Here is a 17,644-nt window from a genome sequence, read left to right as displayed (position 1 = left end):
TTTTATTCTAAATATCTTTGGGAGTCTAAAAGCCATTTCTGAACTAGGAAATGGAGGCAAACAAATAGACAAGATGCATCTTCCCACAAGAAAGTAGTTCTTGAAAGCCTTGGCCAAATTTTTTTTACTTAAAAGCAATTCAAGTTTGTTTCACTTTTCTTTTAGTTTCCTGTATCCTAAAATTGTGCCTAGAAGCTGGTTATTAAGAGTGTGATTTTGGAAGCAGAATCATCAGTACTTTTAAAATAGTTTAAAGAAAATTACTTTGCAGCAAATGGAAGCCAGCACAGTAATGGCAGAGGGAGTGAGTTACCAGAGAGCAAATGCTCAGGAGAGAAAACACAGTAAGGTAAAACTTCCCTAAATTTAGATATCAGCCCCTATGATTACCTTGCAGTACTGTGTGTGGCACTCAAGCTGATAAAAATAGAGTTATTAAGAAGATCCCTAAGTGTTTGTGGAACAGTTGATTTCATCATCTTAATTAGACAAGAGCAGAATTCCTTAATGTTGTGTTCTTCTCACTACTTGGGTGACTGCAAATCACTTTGGGAAGGTTTTAGCAGCTCTGTTTGGGGTGATTTGGGGCAGGTGGCAATGGGATGGACCTGCAGCTCTGGAGAGAGGAAACTAGGGCCTGGCCTGACAGGTATCTGGTCAATGTAGAATGTAGGAGCTTTGCCTTCTGATGGCTAAATAATTATCAGGCCATGAACTATAAATAGGTATAGCTGTTTAACTTATGTCAACCTGGTGTAGCACCATGAGTTTCTGTGACACTCAGTACTGGCTTCCACTAGAGGAGACTGTGGCCTTGATCTGTGCTGAGGGGCTTTTCAGCAGACAGACTCTGAGAAATTTCACAGGGGCACTTACAGATGTTACTGGTCTCCTGTCCGTCTTTCCTACCCTCTTGGGTTATTGATCCTCTGGAAGACAAAGGAGCAACATGTGCCTGTGTCTTAACTGTCCCAAGGCGTAGGCCAAATTTTCAAGAAGATCACTCCGGAAGGTGAAGTGCTCAATGCTCACCATTCATTGGAAAACGGCAAGTAACAGAAGAAGGGCAGGGCATTCAGAAGAGCACAGGAGTGTCTTCAGCCACTTCAGCAAAATTTTTCAGAGGACATTTGCCAAGGTCCTTGCTGACATTGGATCTATGCAGAAAGGTATAGAAGGTACAGTGACTGACTTCCCACAGTTAGCTCTCCCAAGGAGATGGGAGAAGGCACAGATTGTGCAACAGATCTTGAAATGATTCTGAGTAGGAAAATGTGGCTACAGCATGAGATTTCAAACTCTGTAGAACTAGTAAGTGTTTTCATGCAGTGTTTCAGTTTTGATTTATATGCTACACACACACTTAAACAGCTAAAGGGTTGTTGCAAAGTCAGCTACTCAAAGCTGGAAGTGCTAGAATTAAAGTGACCTTTGCAGATTTACTGCCTCCTCTGTGAGTCTTCATATGTTACGTAGGTTTCAGTTCACATAGCTGCCCAGTCCTTTCTCCACAGACTCCGCCACATATTCAGAGCCAAGACCAAACAAGCCTCATTTAACGAGGAGTTGTTTAAAACTGTTTTATCATCCTTGTTCAATGTTTGTGGCAGCAACGCTAGCTAATATTTATGGTGTGCTGTTCAAACCCTCATGGATGTTTTTAATAATACTGTCCTAGTACTCAAGTCTATTTTCACAAATTGTCTGTGAATTAAAGGCAGGGTCATGAGTCTGATCCTGCCATTGTTACCCCAAGTGGTGAGTAACTTCCTTCATGATTACTGGTGCTGCTCTTCAGAAAAAGGAAAGAGAATTCAGGTCTGATTTATAGCTGGCGTTTTGTGCTTCTTCTAAATGCCCCCCTCCTTGCACCAGAAGGGTACGTGGGAACATGACAGTCATCATCTGGGATGAGTTAGGTTCTCACCAGAGATATAGAACGAACTTAAAATCAAGTGCAAAGAGGAGAAATCAGGATTGTCAATAAGAGAGGGGTGTCATTAATTGTCCAGATATTGTTCTGCAAGTGCAGTTTTTCCATTACCTCTTTTACAGTGTCCAGTCACATAAATCCTTGTGTGCAGTTTCCTTTAGTCACAATGCTTGGCACTCCTGGCTGGTAGAGAGTGAAATATGCAGAGGAAGCCTGAACAGCAGCAGAGGAAAGAGATGATAAAATTGTTTCATCATTCCACTTAACAGTTTCCTCTGCACTATAACACAGGACGTTTGATAACCCAGCCATTTGCGTGTACAGGGTCAAAACACTGCCCCTTAGCTATAATAGCTACCAGTGTAATTAATGAAAATTACAGTGTCCGGATCTAAGAGATTGTAATGGCAAAAGGAAAAAGCATGCCTAATACTTTACAGCAAAGCTCTTCCAAATGTGTATAGACATTGGAACAATTTCAGCTAGACAATTTTCAGCTTCCAAACTGAAATTTCCTACTGCTGCTCACTCTTCAAGATGTAATTCTTGGTGAAATTAAAAGATGCTTGCTTTGTTTATTTAAGGTGACAAGAAGATAAAACTGAAGCACAAGTATCTCCTGGGGCTGGTTGGTTTGCTTTTTTTTTTTTGCTATCAAATGAGATATGTTGAATAATATTTGGAGCAACTGTTGCTCCTCGGCAATTTACTGCAGAAGGAGCAATTTTGTCACAGAATAATTCTGCCAGAGGTTTCTGCAAGTACACATTAATGCATTATGCTCAAGGCCAGGCAAGTCATCAGATGCAGGTAGAATGCATACTACAGTGTTCTTAATTTCCAATGTTGGTTGACATGTCTATAACAATGTTCATTGTTGATGCAAAGACAGCAACATTTTTGATTCAAAGAATGAATCCTGACTGAAGTGTTGCTCCTGTATTTGTGGTAGTTCAGCAGGTTTTTGGTACCACCACTTAGAAAGTTTGCAGTTCAAGATTTGCAATGTCTGTAACTAGGAAGTAACAAAGGGACAAAGTTGTACATAAAAAGCTTTTTTTTTTTTCCTTTCTCACTGAAGTGGGACATGATCAAACTTCAAAGGATCTATAGCTACATAAGAAGATTTTAATATTGTTATGTTTGCTCTCAGAATATGGAAGTCTTACAGTTTCCAGAAACAGTAAACCCTATTTTGGAGCAATGGTTTCTGACAAGCCATTGCTATCTGCAGAGCAATGGCTTCAGGTGCACTGAAGCCCCTAACCTGGTGGTACTGCCATTTGTTAAAATGTTCCATGTGTTTTTGAATAATTTCCTGACCAGTGAAGTGGTTTTGTTTTCTTTCTGGAAAAAAAAAATTCTGTACAAGAGCTTAGGAGAGTTTTTTATTCCTTTCTACATAAAGAAAGGAGAACTTTATCAATGCTATAGAGTGGTAGATATTCCAAGAAGCATATAGAGGTGATAAAATCGTATCTGCTATATCTCCTTAATATTCTCCTCAATGTCTATAAAATGCAATTTATTTAGTTCCTATTGGTGGTATAAGACAGAATTCTGGGAAAAATGCTTAAAGGTGCATAAATGACAGAAAAGGCAAAATACTATTGTAACTTAAGGTTTCTTAGGTACTGCAATAAAGACTGGAAAAAGTTCTTTCAAGAAGTGTCTCATTTAAATTTCTTAAAAAAGTTATTATCTAGCAATATAGTTTATATTCTGCCAATCACCATACTACAATGATTTCAATAAAAATGAAGCAACACATACTTTTAAAAATCCCCTATGAGATGTTAAACTAAATAGGATAATACAAGGATGTGATTATGTGGCAGTATTTCAAACACTGGCACTTACTGATAAAAAGCCATTATAATCCCCTCTGGAAACTCTTCCTATTCCCTCCTTGCTGATAAATGGGCCCAGCCTGGAACCTGGCAGACTGAAGAATAAGATCACTGAAAGCCATCCTTATGTCTTCCCTGCTCTCATCTTTCCCCTGAGTGTTACATTCTTTGAAGCTGCATGAAGTGATAAAGTTGATTCTATAATCCCTGTTTCACTGGGCTACTGCCACTACAGAAAACAGTTTGACTGTAGTCAGCTGTGACTCAGATGTCCTCCCTGGTGACCTGGGAGGTGCATTGCCTTTGTCCTGGTGATCTTTAAATAGTAGCCAAAAGCAGGCAGGCTGCTGCTGGTGTCATCCCACCAACTCGAGATATTAATGGAGATACCCGAGTTAGGAGAGTGGTTGCTCCAAACTTCATCTGTAGTCAAGAGAGAGAGACAGGCAGACACTTGGTGAAAATGAAACAGATAATTTATATAATTTTCATCACTGATGTGTTTTAATTAATGCCAACCTTATTCTCCCCATGAGTCAGTCGAAACATCACTCAATAACACCACAGGAAAGGCCCAGCTTTTGGGGTGAATCCAACAAACTTCTTCATGCTTCCTGTAAAGCCCCAAAAGAGGGGGTGGAGTGCGTGTGTGTTAATCCATTTACCAGAACCACCTATCCAAATTTATGCAATAATTTTCCCCATAAGTTAATGGGGAACTTCTGATCGCAATTTGAAGCAGAAATTATGACTGGACTGGGAATGCTTAATGCTTTGTGTAGCCATCATTTAATGATAAAATGAGGCTGTTTAGCCTCCTCAGCTTCATCTCTAATTCTGCTCCACACCCCCCAGCAGCTTGGTGAGAATTTCATGTAGCTGTCTGGGGTTTGGCCTACGTTCTTTGCTGTCTCCATCTGTCTGTCTCTGCAGCTGTCTGTCAGTCCTCCCACAGAGGCTTTTTTCAAAGTTAGCCAATTTTTGCTAAGTAATTTATAAAAGTAGCCTTATAAAAGTAAACCTGTTAATGCTTGCACTGAGAAAAAAAGCCCTTAACCCTTAGTTCAAGCCATGTTTGGCTCAGAGGATCAGGGACCCAAGGCAGGAGAGGATATCTGGAGCCATGACCACAGGTGTAGCAGCATCCTGTGCTGGCCGGTGTAAAGCAAGCTCGGCACTGGATCTGGCTGCTACAGACCTGATTCTCCTCCTAGCAGCTGGTGTGGTGCTGTGTTTTGGATTTGTGACTAAAACAGTGTTGATAACGTACGACTCTTTTATCTGACGCTGAATAGTGCTTGCACAGCATCAAGACTTTCTGTTTTTCCCACTCTGTTACCTCATTGAGTAGGTTGGGGTTGGGCAAGAGCCTGGGAGGAGACACAGATGGGGCAGCTGACCTGAATTGACCAAGGCAATATTCCAAACCATGTAACATCATGCCCATCAATATAAAACCCAGGATGCTGTCTTTCTAAAGTAGCCATTGCCCAGAGACTGCCTGGGCATCCATCTGCCTGTGGGAGGTGGTGAGTGATTGCTTTTGTATCACTATTATTATTTTTTTCATACCTTTAGTTATTAAACTGTCTTTATCTTGACCCGTGAGGTTTTTTCTTGCTTTTGCTCTGCCTACTCTCTCCCTGATTCTGCTGGGTGTGGGAGTGAGTGAGCATTTGAGCGGGTGCTTAGCTGCTGGACAGGGTCAATCCACTGCATTAATCTACATCTACATGAGTTCTACCAGTAGCAGCACAGATGAATCTTCAGGATAAAGAGCTGAAATATGTTCAGCAAACAATTCAGTAACTTGCCACACCGGAGGTGTTCAAACCCAGATGCATTGAACATAGCAGATTTACAGTACTGTAAAGTAGTAAAAAAAATGCTCGTGTAGCATATGAAAAAAACATTTAGAATACAAACACACATGGGGTGATTATCAAAGGATGCTACTGTACTTGTTGACTTTGCAGTAGCTTGCCCATATCCTGAGATGCACAGCGGCAGCCTAGAACTGTATAAATGCAGAAACTGAGAAAAAGAAAGCCATAAAGTGTAGACACCTCATAAACCAGAAGCTTGGAAATCACTTGGAAACGAGGCAAAGAAGGCTTTGAGTGAGATAGACAATTGTAGGATGACCATGAATTACCAGTATGATGTCTCAGTGAGCAACGTATTATGATCTGGCATGTGTCAGGAATGGTTCCACTAGAGACACAGAGGCATGAATACCAAAGGAGGTGGTGGTGCAATCACACCTGCATCTTATGCCAAAGTCCATCACTCATACTTGATTCTAGGATGCTTAGAAAAATGTTTATTCAAGCTTTTAAGCTTGGCCTATTAAGCCTAGTAAAATGAGTGAGGTGGAAATATGATTGCTGTCTACTCCACCCAGTCAAGGAACAAAGGGAATAGGAAACATTAACCAGAAAACAAAAACATTAAACTTACCAGTGATATTGATACAACGATAAATAATTATAAGGTGACTGTTAATACCTTGGCATGAAAAGGTTTCTCATCACTAGCAGCTGGAATCATGTTGCAGAATTGCTTTGCCGTGAAGGCAAATGGGTCTTGAAAGCTGCTTGCCATGGCACTCTATAAATTCATGGAAAGACCTACATAACAAGATGCCTGTGATAGTAAGTGGGCACAACAAACCAATAAGACCTTTATACTCCTGAGATATTAATAGCTTGAAAAGGAAAGAAATTATTGGGTGTTAAATATCAGGAAAACCTCCTGGTATGGAGGTCTCTCTGGTAATGGCATTGACTAGAAAAGGAAGTTGCTGGATCTGAGACAATAACTGCATTAATAGGAAAGGTTTCTGGATCTCTCTTTCTTCTTTTGAGCAATTAAATAATTCATTGAATAGTTCTCAAAGATGGAATTTTCATTTGGGAGTAGGTGAACACAATACTGTAGGAACATACATGAAGGGACCTCGTAAGGTCATCTTATCTGTCAAGGCTTAACTGCTTGTAAGAAAAGTTCTCTCTTCCATAATGGAGCAAAGGCAGTAAACACCATTATTTCTTTGGGCCAAGCAACGCTACATAATAATAAGTATACCTCATTTATCTGAGACTTGCTAAAGTTCTGCTAAGGCCTTTTACAATCCAATACAAATGTCTAAGTAAACACAACTAGCAAAATACTCTGACGTTTATACTGTTTGCTGGAAACATAACAGCAAAGTGACCCTGGGTGCAGTCATTACAAAGGGCTCTGGATCATGGACTTCTTTGTTTTTTGAAGAAGCAAATGTATTGATTTAAAGTTTCTCAGGGCCAGATTTTTCCATCCTGCACAGCATTCAGAATCAGAGAAAAAGTTTTAACTGTTCTCTTTTATGTATGTGCACTACCTTTGCTTAGACACTAAAGGTATTTCATGGCAGCAATCTGTGCCCCAGCTCACCTAGATGATGACACAGTTGATGTGGAAGCAGTTGGACTGCCCCAACCATCACTCATCGCAGTCGTCTTTTGGAATGAGTCCTTCCTGAGGAGGGAAGGAAGGGGCTTATGAGTTTTCTAGACTGGAAAAAGCCATAAAAAATACTCCAATATAATGGCATAAGTAAATATGTAAATTTGCTGATCTACAGCTAATTTAGTATAATGCAGTGGTCTACCAAGCCTAATATCAGGTAGATTGGTGGCACAGCTGTACTGAACTGCTAGAAGAGTAGCCTTTCTGTTGTGCAGACTTCACTTTATATTTTTATTTATTTGGTTCTACGCTGGAGCTCCCACAATAAAGAGGACTAAAAGTGAAATGCCACTGATTGTTTTTAATTTCTGCACAGTAAATGTCACAGAAGAAATCACTGCTTCAGGAGAAGATATTCTACCATGCAGGGGCTTATTGCTAGCACTGGTTTGAAGCCTATGTTTGCTTTCTGTAAAATCCAACAGAATGAGGCAACAGGAATAGCCTTTATCATTGTACTTTTGAAATAAAGTAAGGACCTGAGTGATTGCAACTCCATTAATTAGCACCTTAATATTTACTAAGCAAAGCCTGAGTAATATTTTGGTAAAATGTTAGATTCAGTTACATCACCACTAAAACTTAGAAACTTCAATCAAAACTGATTTCAGCTTCATTAAGTGACTGAGTTTAATGTAAATATCACAGTATTTCTGGCCTTTCAGGAGCAGATTAAAAAAAAAAAGCAAACCTGGCATTTGTTGTTTCACTGAGTACTTGAAAAATATCGGTGTAGCTTAGTCAGGTAGGGTTTTTTCTGATTTTTAACTCCATCAGCTGTGCAACACATGGACTTCAGCTATTCATTAAAAAAAATTCAAACCCTTTGACCATATTGTGACCTCTTTACTTTGGAAAAACACAGTGGAGAGCTTTCCAGGTTTAGCTTCCAGGCATAAACAAACTCAGCTGGCTGAACCTATTCATTGGATGCATTCAGCATCCATTCCAAGAAAAACATTATATTGGCCCCAACAGAAGAAGTGTCTGAATACTATTTCATTGTATTGATTGCTGCTTTCGATTTTAGCATTATCTTTTGAGCATTACTTAAGGCCATCATTCAACCAGCTTTTGGCCTGGTAACCAGCAGCCGAAGTTGGCAGGCTGTCAGGATTACTGTTTATGAGGCAGACAATACAATCATGTACCAAGTAAGAATGCATGTACAGTCTGTTGCTTCAGATGTTTCAGATGTTAACTAAAGGTTTTTAAAACCAGTATGACATCACTGCTTGATGGATTTTAGTTTGGACCAAAATGAGGTGGAGAGAATATGAGGTGGGCATATGTATGTTTTTTAGATGAAATATTTAACTAACAAACAGATAAAGAGGAAACTGGGACATCAAGTTCTCTCAGAGATCTCCTATGCACTGCTAAAATGCCAAAGTAAGTAGCGTTTTCAAAGTCTAAATTAGTCTTCCCCCAGTGAAGCCAGCAGTAAAATTCCCAGTGCTTGCAAAGGATGTCAGGTTAGATCATTGTTCTTTAGGCCACTGAAAATCCTACCTTTAAAAAAATTATTTCTTTGTGTCCCTAATATCACACTAGTGTTCTCTGGACCTTAAGCTTTAAACTTGCTTCCTGTGTCCCTAAGCCTGTGTCATCACCATCCCAGCACACAGGTGGCCTCCACTTTGGTGCAGCTGGATTTTCCCAGTTGTGAGGAAAGGGATGATGTGCATTTGAGCTGTTGCCTCCATGTAGTCTGGCTGTACTCTGGACTGAATTCCCTGACTGTAAAATACAGATAATGGCACTTCCCTGCCTACACAGATTATGTGGATTTCTCAAGCTTTCTAGGGATAAAAGCCAAAAAGTAATGTAACAGGTGATGTCTTGCTGCATATTTTATCTACTGGCATAGAACCATTTACTCCACTATTCAGAAAAATGGAGACAGAGACAAGAAAAACAAATTAAAAGCAAAGAAAAATTGCTATTAATAATAATGAAGAAAAATGAAATGGCATATGGCCTGATTTCTAAAAAAAGATATTCCTACAGAGCACTACATTAAATATGATTCTCCGTATGATTAAATGAGCTTCTCTCAACTTGCCTTCCTTTCTGCTTCCTTAAAGCTGCTGACATTTCCTCTGGCCAGCACAAACTTAGCCAGAGTATGAGAAGAGACTATTGAGGGCATGAACTCCAGTAGTTCCTACACACTGAAGCCACAGACTTCTAGAGCATTGAACTGTCTGAAGATGAGACACGCAGAGCTGGAAATCAGTGGGTGATACACAAGGGGAACCCCACGGGCAAACACATAAAACACATACACAAATAAACATAAGAGGAACCAGCAGACAAACATGTTTGAAAAAAAGGGAGAGGTGCTTTTCTAAATGTGCTAATTAGAGAAAGAAATATTTCTTTAAAATTTGTAAATAGATAAAATGTAAAGTGGTATTTTTGTCTCTTCTTGTTGAATCAATGTTAATGCTATACTGTCAGATACATCTGGGTGAAGCTATTGAAGGACCATCAGGAACCACTGAACATGGGGTTTCCTTCTCCTGGAAACTTTCATCTGGTGTTGTCTTCTTCAGGCTTTTCTGTTGCTTAATGAGGAACTGAAGGAAGCATGAGAATTTTGCTGCCTGGAAACAAAACCTAGCTGTTAAGAGCTACTGCAGCTCTCTATCTCTGTGTAGGGTTTCCCTCCATCAGCCATCACCATATGTCCTGTTTCCAGCTGGGATAATGGGATAATTTTTTTTCCTAGTAGCTGGTACAGTGCTTGTGTTTGGATTTAGTATGAGAATAATGTTGACAACTGATAACAGTTGTTGCTAAATAGTGCTTAAGTCAAGGACTTTTCAGTTTCCCATGCTCTGCCAGTGAGGAGGTGCACAAGAGCCTGGGAGGGAGCACAGCCAGGACAGCTGACCTGGACTGGCCAAAGGGATAGGATATCCAACACCATAGAAGGACATGCTCAGTATATAAACTGGGGGAGTCAGCTGGAAGGGGTCGACCACTACTCAGGGCTGGGCTGGGCATCAGTTGGTGGATAGTGACCAATTATATTGTGCAGCACTCATTTCTCTTGGGTTTTATTCCTTTTCCTCTTTTTCCTTACTATGATTCCATGATGATGATGATGATAATGATGACGACGACGATGATGATATTTTACTTTATTTCAATTATTAAACTGTTCTTATCTCAACCCACAGGTCTTACCTTTTTCAGGTTCTCCTCCCCATCACAGAGCAGGGTTGGGGAAGCACAGTGCACGAGCGGCTGCATGGTACTCAGTTTGCTGACTGGTTAAACCGTGACACCATACTCATCAGACAAATTAAATCAGCATGGGGCTAACCAATCTTTGGAGTTGATTTTATGTGTTATCCTTCCAGTCTTGCTGCAAGTGTTGCTTACTGAGTTTCCTGCACACAATGATTTACTTGTGGAATGGTCTGAGCAGCACAGTCAACATGAGGAACATAACAGTTGTTGTTGTTACTCAAAGTGTGAGAAAGTTTGGCACAAAGTCTTCCCAGTCTTCCAGGCCAGCGGAATCTCTTGGAATCTGGCCTCTTACTTCCAAGTGCCTCAGTTTTCCCTCCACAAATGCCAATTCACTTCAGTTTACATGGTGTATAAGATCTGCAGGCAAAAACTTAAGTACCATGCTGGTTTGCAATACAGATGGCACTTCACTATTCATATGCAAATAGCATTTTGCACTGCTTACTGTTCTTTCAGAGCTTGACTGTTATTTCCCATCAGCAGCATAATGTTTCTTTTGAAGTGCCATTTACTGATTTTTTTCTTTAAAGTGTACCCTTTAAAATGAAATAATTTGGCTTGCGTTTTGTGATGAGATAAAACAGACATATAAATGATATTCTAGTCAAAGTCACAGTTCCTGAAGTATTACCTACTCTAAAGTTTGAGATATGCTTTTTCCTGAGGAACCCAAACTGTTACGTATTTTCTTTTTAATCTACTTCATATTTGGATTTCATTTCCAGCTGGAATTAAATATTAGAGGTTTTCATTGTAGTTATAGAGCTGAATTATTATAATAATAATTATTATTGAGTATTGGAGCATACATCCTGTACTTTATCCATTTAACATGCACTGAAGGATCCCAGATTGCAGTACCAAGAACAAGTCTGTAATTGCTTTAATCTGAAAGATGAAGAAGGTTTAAGGTAAAGAGAATTCAGTTAACAAAGCCAAACTTTGATGTGAAAAGGTACAGACTTCTTTTTTTTGCTTTATAGAACCATAATAAATCATCTTCTTAGAACATACACTTAAATGTCATTGTTTCCAGGGTGTATTGCTAGCAGAGATCATAAACCCACAGGCTCTCGAGAACTCTTAAGCCCTCAGGTTTGTTACCTTCTTTCATGCTTGAGTCCTGTTTCTCTTCATTAACCCTCCACGGCTGCCCAGGACCACTTCCAGAGATGTGTGTGCCAATCCTGAGGAAGGGTTTGCCAAGGCTCGCTTCAGGAATGCTAGCAAGCAATGCCAGTGCTTTAAAAAGTTTTAAAAAAAGGAAGATTCCCCTCCTCATGCATCAACTGAGCCAAGAGTGTGCAGGAGCACACAGGACAGGTCTGGTGCATCCTGTCAGGAGCTGCACCCAGTCTCTGGCAGGGATGTTGCCACCACACCTCTAGCCATGAGCAATTGTACTAAAAACTCAGCAGGCTGCACCATACACATGCACAACAAGCTTCAGAAGCTACTGAACCGACCAGAGAGCTAAAATTGAGTGAGGTGAATTTCACTCTGATATTTCAGAGTTGAAATAAGAGGAGCAGTCTGAATAGACACTGACAACTTGGTTTGTTCTGTCTGGTTTTGCTTCAAATTACAAAATAAATAGGATTTTTAAAAGGTGTTTTATATATATTTTTTTTTAAATGGCACTTTCCATGCAAAAAAAAGTTACCAGTGCACGACATTTTAGGTTCAATTCACACATCTCTATAGGAATTCCAGTGTTCTTACAGTGTCAGCAGAGCATTAATCCTGAATTTTCATGCCCTTTAAATTGTGGAAATGATGAGAACCCTACAATAAAGAGAAATCAGATTAACAGCTTGTACCATCTCGAAGTTTGTGCATGTATGCATGGAGACATATAGTACTAACACAGAGAAGATCAGGACATGTTCTGTTAAATTCGGCAGAATACACATTTGTTTTTGGCAGAGTGCAAACTCTGGGCTGTGTGATGCAACACACATTGAGCCAATGCTGGAACTCCTTTCTTTATTCTCCTTTCCTGCCCTTGCTTACGTCTCAGACGAATGCTCATAATCCCGTTCTCTGACAAGTTCTTCCAAGAAAGAGATGTTTCTATTCTAGCCTTATGACTCACTCCTGCCATGCCCTTCCTAGGCCAGAAGGAAATACAGTAGATAGTCTATAGTCCATTGACTTCAATGGACCTTGATCCAGGGGTGTAAATCATGTGTTTCTACCTAACAATTAAAACATTAACATGTTAGATCAGGCTCTAAATCAGTGAAACTGCCTTAGAGTGAATGACTTCTTCATCCTAAATAAGAAAGATACTTAAAAAAAAAGGGAGATTCAGACTTCTTTAATTCTGAATGTTTTTAAATATGAAATACAGTGATGAACTCCCAGGTAACACATGATCAAAGTAAAATTTAGCACTGTTACTTTTTCCCTAGCCTGTTGGAAAGAAGCCATATAAATTATAAAATAGACCCAGATATAGGAAGTCAAATCGTGAGATAATCAGAGTTCACAGTAAAATACCCTTGTTAAGACAAAGTACTTAAATGAGCTTCATTGTGGCATTCAATTGCACTCCTACACTTCAATGTAGCTACTTCTATATAAATTTTAGTTCAGCAGTGCCAAACAGGATAATTACCTTTAGGAAATGTCCATTGTCTTCTCATTGCCCCTTCCTTTCTTTCTCATTTTCTTAATTCTACCAGTTCACTCTCTCATTTTTGGTACCTCATGCCATTTACTCTTTTGTTTCCTCACACTTTTAATGTCACTTCCAGTTTAGACAGATGAATATTCCACTGGTTTTAGCAATTCGACATTTTTTCTAGTGAGCCTGGGATTTTTTTTTATGCCTCAAGGTTCATGTTCTGCACTGATATGAGGCACACCCATATTTTCAGGGCTCTACAGTCATGCCATACAAAATATTAGTTCAAACTTGATAAAAGGAAGACCATGATTGTGGAATTTATTTTGTGCTAACATTGTCTTGATCAAAGGGCTAGCCTCTCAGCTGGGAGTTTGAATCAGTCAAGGCAATGCATGACCCACCCAACATTTTTGTACTCACTTCGTATTCAAATGAAAAAAAGAAATAAAGTTTAACATTTTGACCACTTTATTTATTGTGCGTTTTTTTTTCCAAAACTAAATTGTGCAAATCCTTACATGATGTGTTGGATGTGGACATAACCCATTTCATTTCAGAATAAAACATCAGTGTAAAGATCACAAACAGTAAAACTGTTCAGACTTAGAAACGCTATTAAACTTTACTCACGGTGTTAACATTGTAAAACGAAGCTGTCCCTCTGCCCCACACCATTAGAGCAACAAATAAATTTTCAGAATCATGTCCATATTCTAATTCAGCTTAGGAGAATCATGGTGGAGAAAAGCCCTGAGAAGTCTCCTACTGCCTCACTTTGCCATATCCAAAGCATTCCGTAAGTACAAGAAAAATGAAGCCCTGTGAGTGTAGCTTGCACAACATTTAATTGGATGCAGTCACCACTGTAGCAACAGTCACAGATAGGGCTGAAACTGCATCCCTAGCTAATCTTCCCATGGTAACAAAGTCTATAATGAGTAGCTAGGCGGGCTTTGTGTTGTATGTCACAAATACACAAGCATAAGCATGACATAAAGCTGGGTGTTTCCATGAGAATTTCTTTTGAAAGCAAAACCCCTACAGAAAGCCTGTTAGGAAGAAACCCTGAGAAAAAACTTAAGAGCCACAGTCTTCCCTCTGCCAAAAATTCTGTTAAGATATACTGCCTCGAAATCAAAAATTGTGCTGAATGAGCAAAGAAGTGGTCAAAGAAAAAAAGCAGATGGTGTAGGAAACATCTTCTGTCCCCCCTTGATGCTCACACACTCGGACACACACACACGTATGCAGGCTGCTCCCTCCTGCAAGAGCTATGGATTCCTGACTACAAATGTCAAGTAAGGTTCTTCATGGTAATGCTAACTATTCTCCAGACGGCACAAGTTCAAAAAGTAGTAATTTACCCTTCTTTGTACCATGATGAGCAACTCTGTCCATTAAAACAATTATTCTTTTTACTTAGTGGATTCAAAAGCCTTGGCATAACTTCAATGGGATTTTGGTATGATTGCATATGCAATAAAGCAAAAACCGAACAAACTAGGCCAACTTCTGAACTCTGTGTCCCTAAAACCACTGGGAATTTTGTTTAAGCAACAGGTTCAGAATTTGGCCCTGATGAAAACAAGCTTTAGCAGCAACATGAGCTGGCCTCAGCACTGCTAGTCAAACCAGTGATCTCCCATGCAGGTTCTGTTCCACTCCAGGCCACAGTTCCAGCACCACTCAAATCTGCACTGAGGGCGAGGACATTTCATGTGCATGCAGCCGCCTGCAAAATAGCAACAGAATGGCTTCAGTACTTGGCAAACACTTAGAGATGTTAATCAGCAATTAAGAGCATTAAAATCGACTTTCTTAGACATTAATTTACCAACTAACTAAATTATTTAATAAAAGAAAAGTACAAACCTGAAGAATATTTCCCTGGGCTTTCTAAAACTCGCTACTCCTCTCTTACTGGGCTTTAATGTGCTTTTTTCACTTGAGGGACTGCAGGGGTAGGTGGAAACTAAAAAAGACTATGCTAGGGATAGGGAAAAGAAATGATAATCTGTGGCATCTCAAAGCAGTCATGGAGATACCTCCTCAAGGTTACTCTATACTAGTCCAGCTGTGAGCCATAAGATAAACAAAATTAAATTATTTTTTGAATTTGGATTCAACAACTGCAAGATTTGCAAAGTTAGTAAATCAGAAGGTACAGGCTTTGGTGTCTGACTCCTGATTATACAAAAATGACATTAATAATTTGATTTGACCTTTTTAGTATCTGAAGCAGCCTTTGATCATATCAATGCTTCTTGCATGTTGGGTTTCTTACTTCTTCATACCATGACAGCAGCTTTAATTTCTCTGCTCACAACCTTGATCAAAAGTTTATTTTGTAATATATAAAACATTAACATTACAGAAATACACTTCAAATGGAAATTATGTTGCTTACCACACAAAGAGATCTTTTGTATAATTCAAACTGAGAGAAAAGCATGCAGTATGAAGAAATGCTGAAATGTCATCTTGGTTTGACTCCAAATGGTGATGGGGGAGGTACAGGGAGTGTGTGCTCCCTACTGTTCGAGCTGCTACCCTTACAGCACCTTTTTTATAAATGCCACTCCAGAATGTTTCTCAGAAGGCAAAAACAAACAACAACTGGTTTGTTAAAATAGGCCTGTCTGCTTCACCTGACAGAGAGAGGAAACTACTTGTGATAGCAAGGTATATTTGTCAGTTTATATCTTTGTGTAAGAAATGCAATGTGCCAGAAAGATTTTTATCTTATTTAAATGTAAACATACAAATGGCCAGCTTCCATGTTACAGTTTATTTAAAGTTTAGATCCAGTCTTCTCCTACAGTTTCGATTAAGCCGTCACTGGGTAAAACTCGTCTCAGTCCTGGTGCCCTCTGTCAAACATGTGCCCTCCCTGCTAAGCTACATAAATCATGTTATTCTCTGCTACATGGCAGCTGAGATCAGCAGTCAAGAGTGGAGAGTGCCTCAAGCAACGTGACCTAAAGCTCTGTGAGTACAGCAGTCCTCTGCGAGATGTGGATGTGTGTTTAAACTCACTCGGACTGGGGACTGAGCTGTGGGAAAGTGTTTCTCTCTTTCACTTCAGCTATTACAGGAAAGTTATTGGCATCCAGAAACTACAGAAAAGTTATTGGCATTGTCACTGTCCCTTGTTAAAGACAGTGTCCACGGAACATTTGTGGAAGGAAAGCAGAATTATTCTTCTGAGTGGAGTCAGTGTACTCCTCCCAAATGAGGACTGCTGGCAGACCTCAGGTACAGTTGTCAGTCTCTTAACTGCAGTTGTACGTAGGCAGCTCTGAAGTGCTTCTTTAAGTTTACAAATGGCAGCCTAGAAGCTGGCACATGCAGTACCCATGACCAAAGAAGAAGGCAAACACTGCACCATTTAAGCTTCATGCTTTAATTTGCAAAGTGACAGAATCACTGAGGTGGGAGTGACCCTTTAGAGATCATCCAGTCCAAAACCCACTGCTCAAAGCAGGGCAGCTAAAGTAGGGTGCTCAGGATTGCATCCAGTTGCTTTTCAAATGTATCCTAGAATGGAAACGCTTCCTGGGCAACATGTTCAGTCTTCAACCACCCACACAGTAAAAGTATTTTCTTACGTTTAAATGGAATTTCTGTGTTTCAATTTGCGCACGTGGTTGTCTGTTTTTCAGTGGGCACCATGAGAAGAATTTGTCCCTGTTTTCTTCACTCCTCCCATGTCTATTTACTTACACAGTTCTTTTTATAATCTTTGTAGTCCTTCATTGGAATCACAGACTCATGGAATAGGTAAGGTTGGAAGGGACCACATTGAGTCAGCTGGTCCAGCCTCCCTGCTCAAGCAGGGTCATCCCAGAAGACATTGCACAGGATTGTATCCAGATGGATTTTAAATATCTCCAGTGAGGGAGACTCCACAACCTCTCTGGGGAATTTTTTCCAGTGCTCAGTCATCCACACAGTAAAGAAGTTCTTCCTCATGTTCAGGTGGAACTTCCTGTGCACCAGTTTCTGCCCATTGCCTCCTGTCCTATTGCTGGGCACCACTGAGCAGAGCCTGGCTCCATCCTCTTGGCACCTCCCTTCAGATACTCACAGACATTGATGAGGTCCCCTCTCAGTGTCTCTTCCTGAGGCTGAACAGGCCCAGCTCCCTCAGCCTTTCCTCATAAGAGAGATGCTCCAGTCCCTTAATCATCTTTGTTACCCTCCACTGGAGCTGCTCCAGGAGCTCCACGTCTCTCTTGTCCTGAGGAGCCCAGAGCTGGACACAGCACTCCAGATGTGCCTCACCAGGGCTGAGCAGAGGGGCAGGATCACCTCCCTTGACCTGCTGCCAGTGCTCTTCCTGCTGCACCCCAGGATTCCATTGGCCTTCTTGGCTACAGGGACACAATGCTGGCTCACGGATGCTTGTTTTCCTCCAGGACCCCCAGGTCCTTCTCTGCAGAGCTGATTTCTAGT

General features: G+C 40.3%; 1 protein-coding gene across 2 annotated transcripts in view; it reads right to left on the bottom strand.

Moving 5' to 3' along the window:
- Positions 1-2,571: 2,571 nt before the first annotated feature.
- The window catches only part of PRKN (parkin RBR E3 ubiquitin protein ligase), a 711,187-nt gene continuing 696,114 nt past the window's right edge, over positions 2,572-17,644 (bottom strand). For both annotated transcript variants that reach the window (XM_032102474.1, XM_032102475.1), the window contains 2 exons: positions 11,662-14,921; positions 2,572-7,302 (listed from right to left, as the gene is read on the bottom strand). In XM_032102474.1, the coding sequence (XP_031958365.1) occupies positions 14,812-14,921 (110 nt within the window). In that variant the 3' untranslated portion in view covers positions 2,572-7,302; positions 11,662-14,811. The remainder of the gene's footprint in view (positions 7,303-11,661; positions 14,922-17,644) is intronic.

This window comes from Corvus moneduloides, chromosome 3 (genome assembly GCF_009650955.1).
Source record: "Corvus moneduloides isolate bCorMon1 chromosome 3, bCorMon1.pri, whole genome shotgun sequence".
In the NCBI taxonomy this organism is placed as follows: domain Eukaryota; kingdom Metazoa; phylum Chordata; class Aves; order Passeriformes; family Corvidae; genus Corvus; species Corvus moneduloides.
The sequence above is the reverse complement of the archived record's forward strand: the minus strand, read 5'-3'. Positions and strand labels throughout refer to the sequence as shown.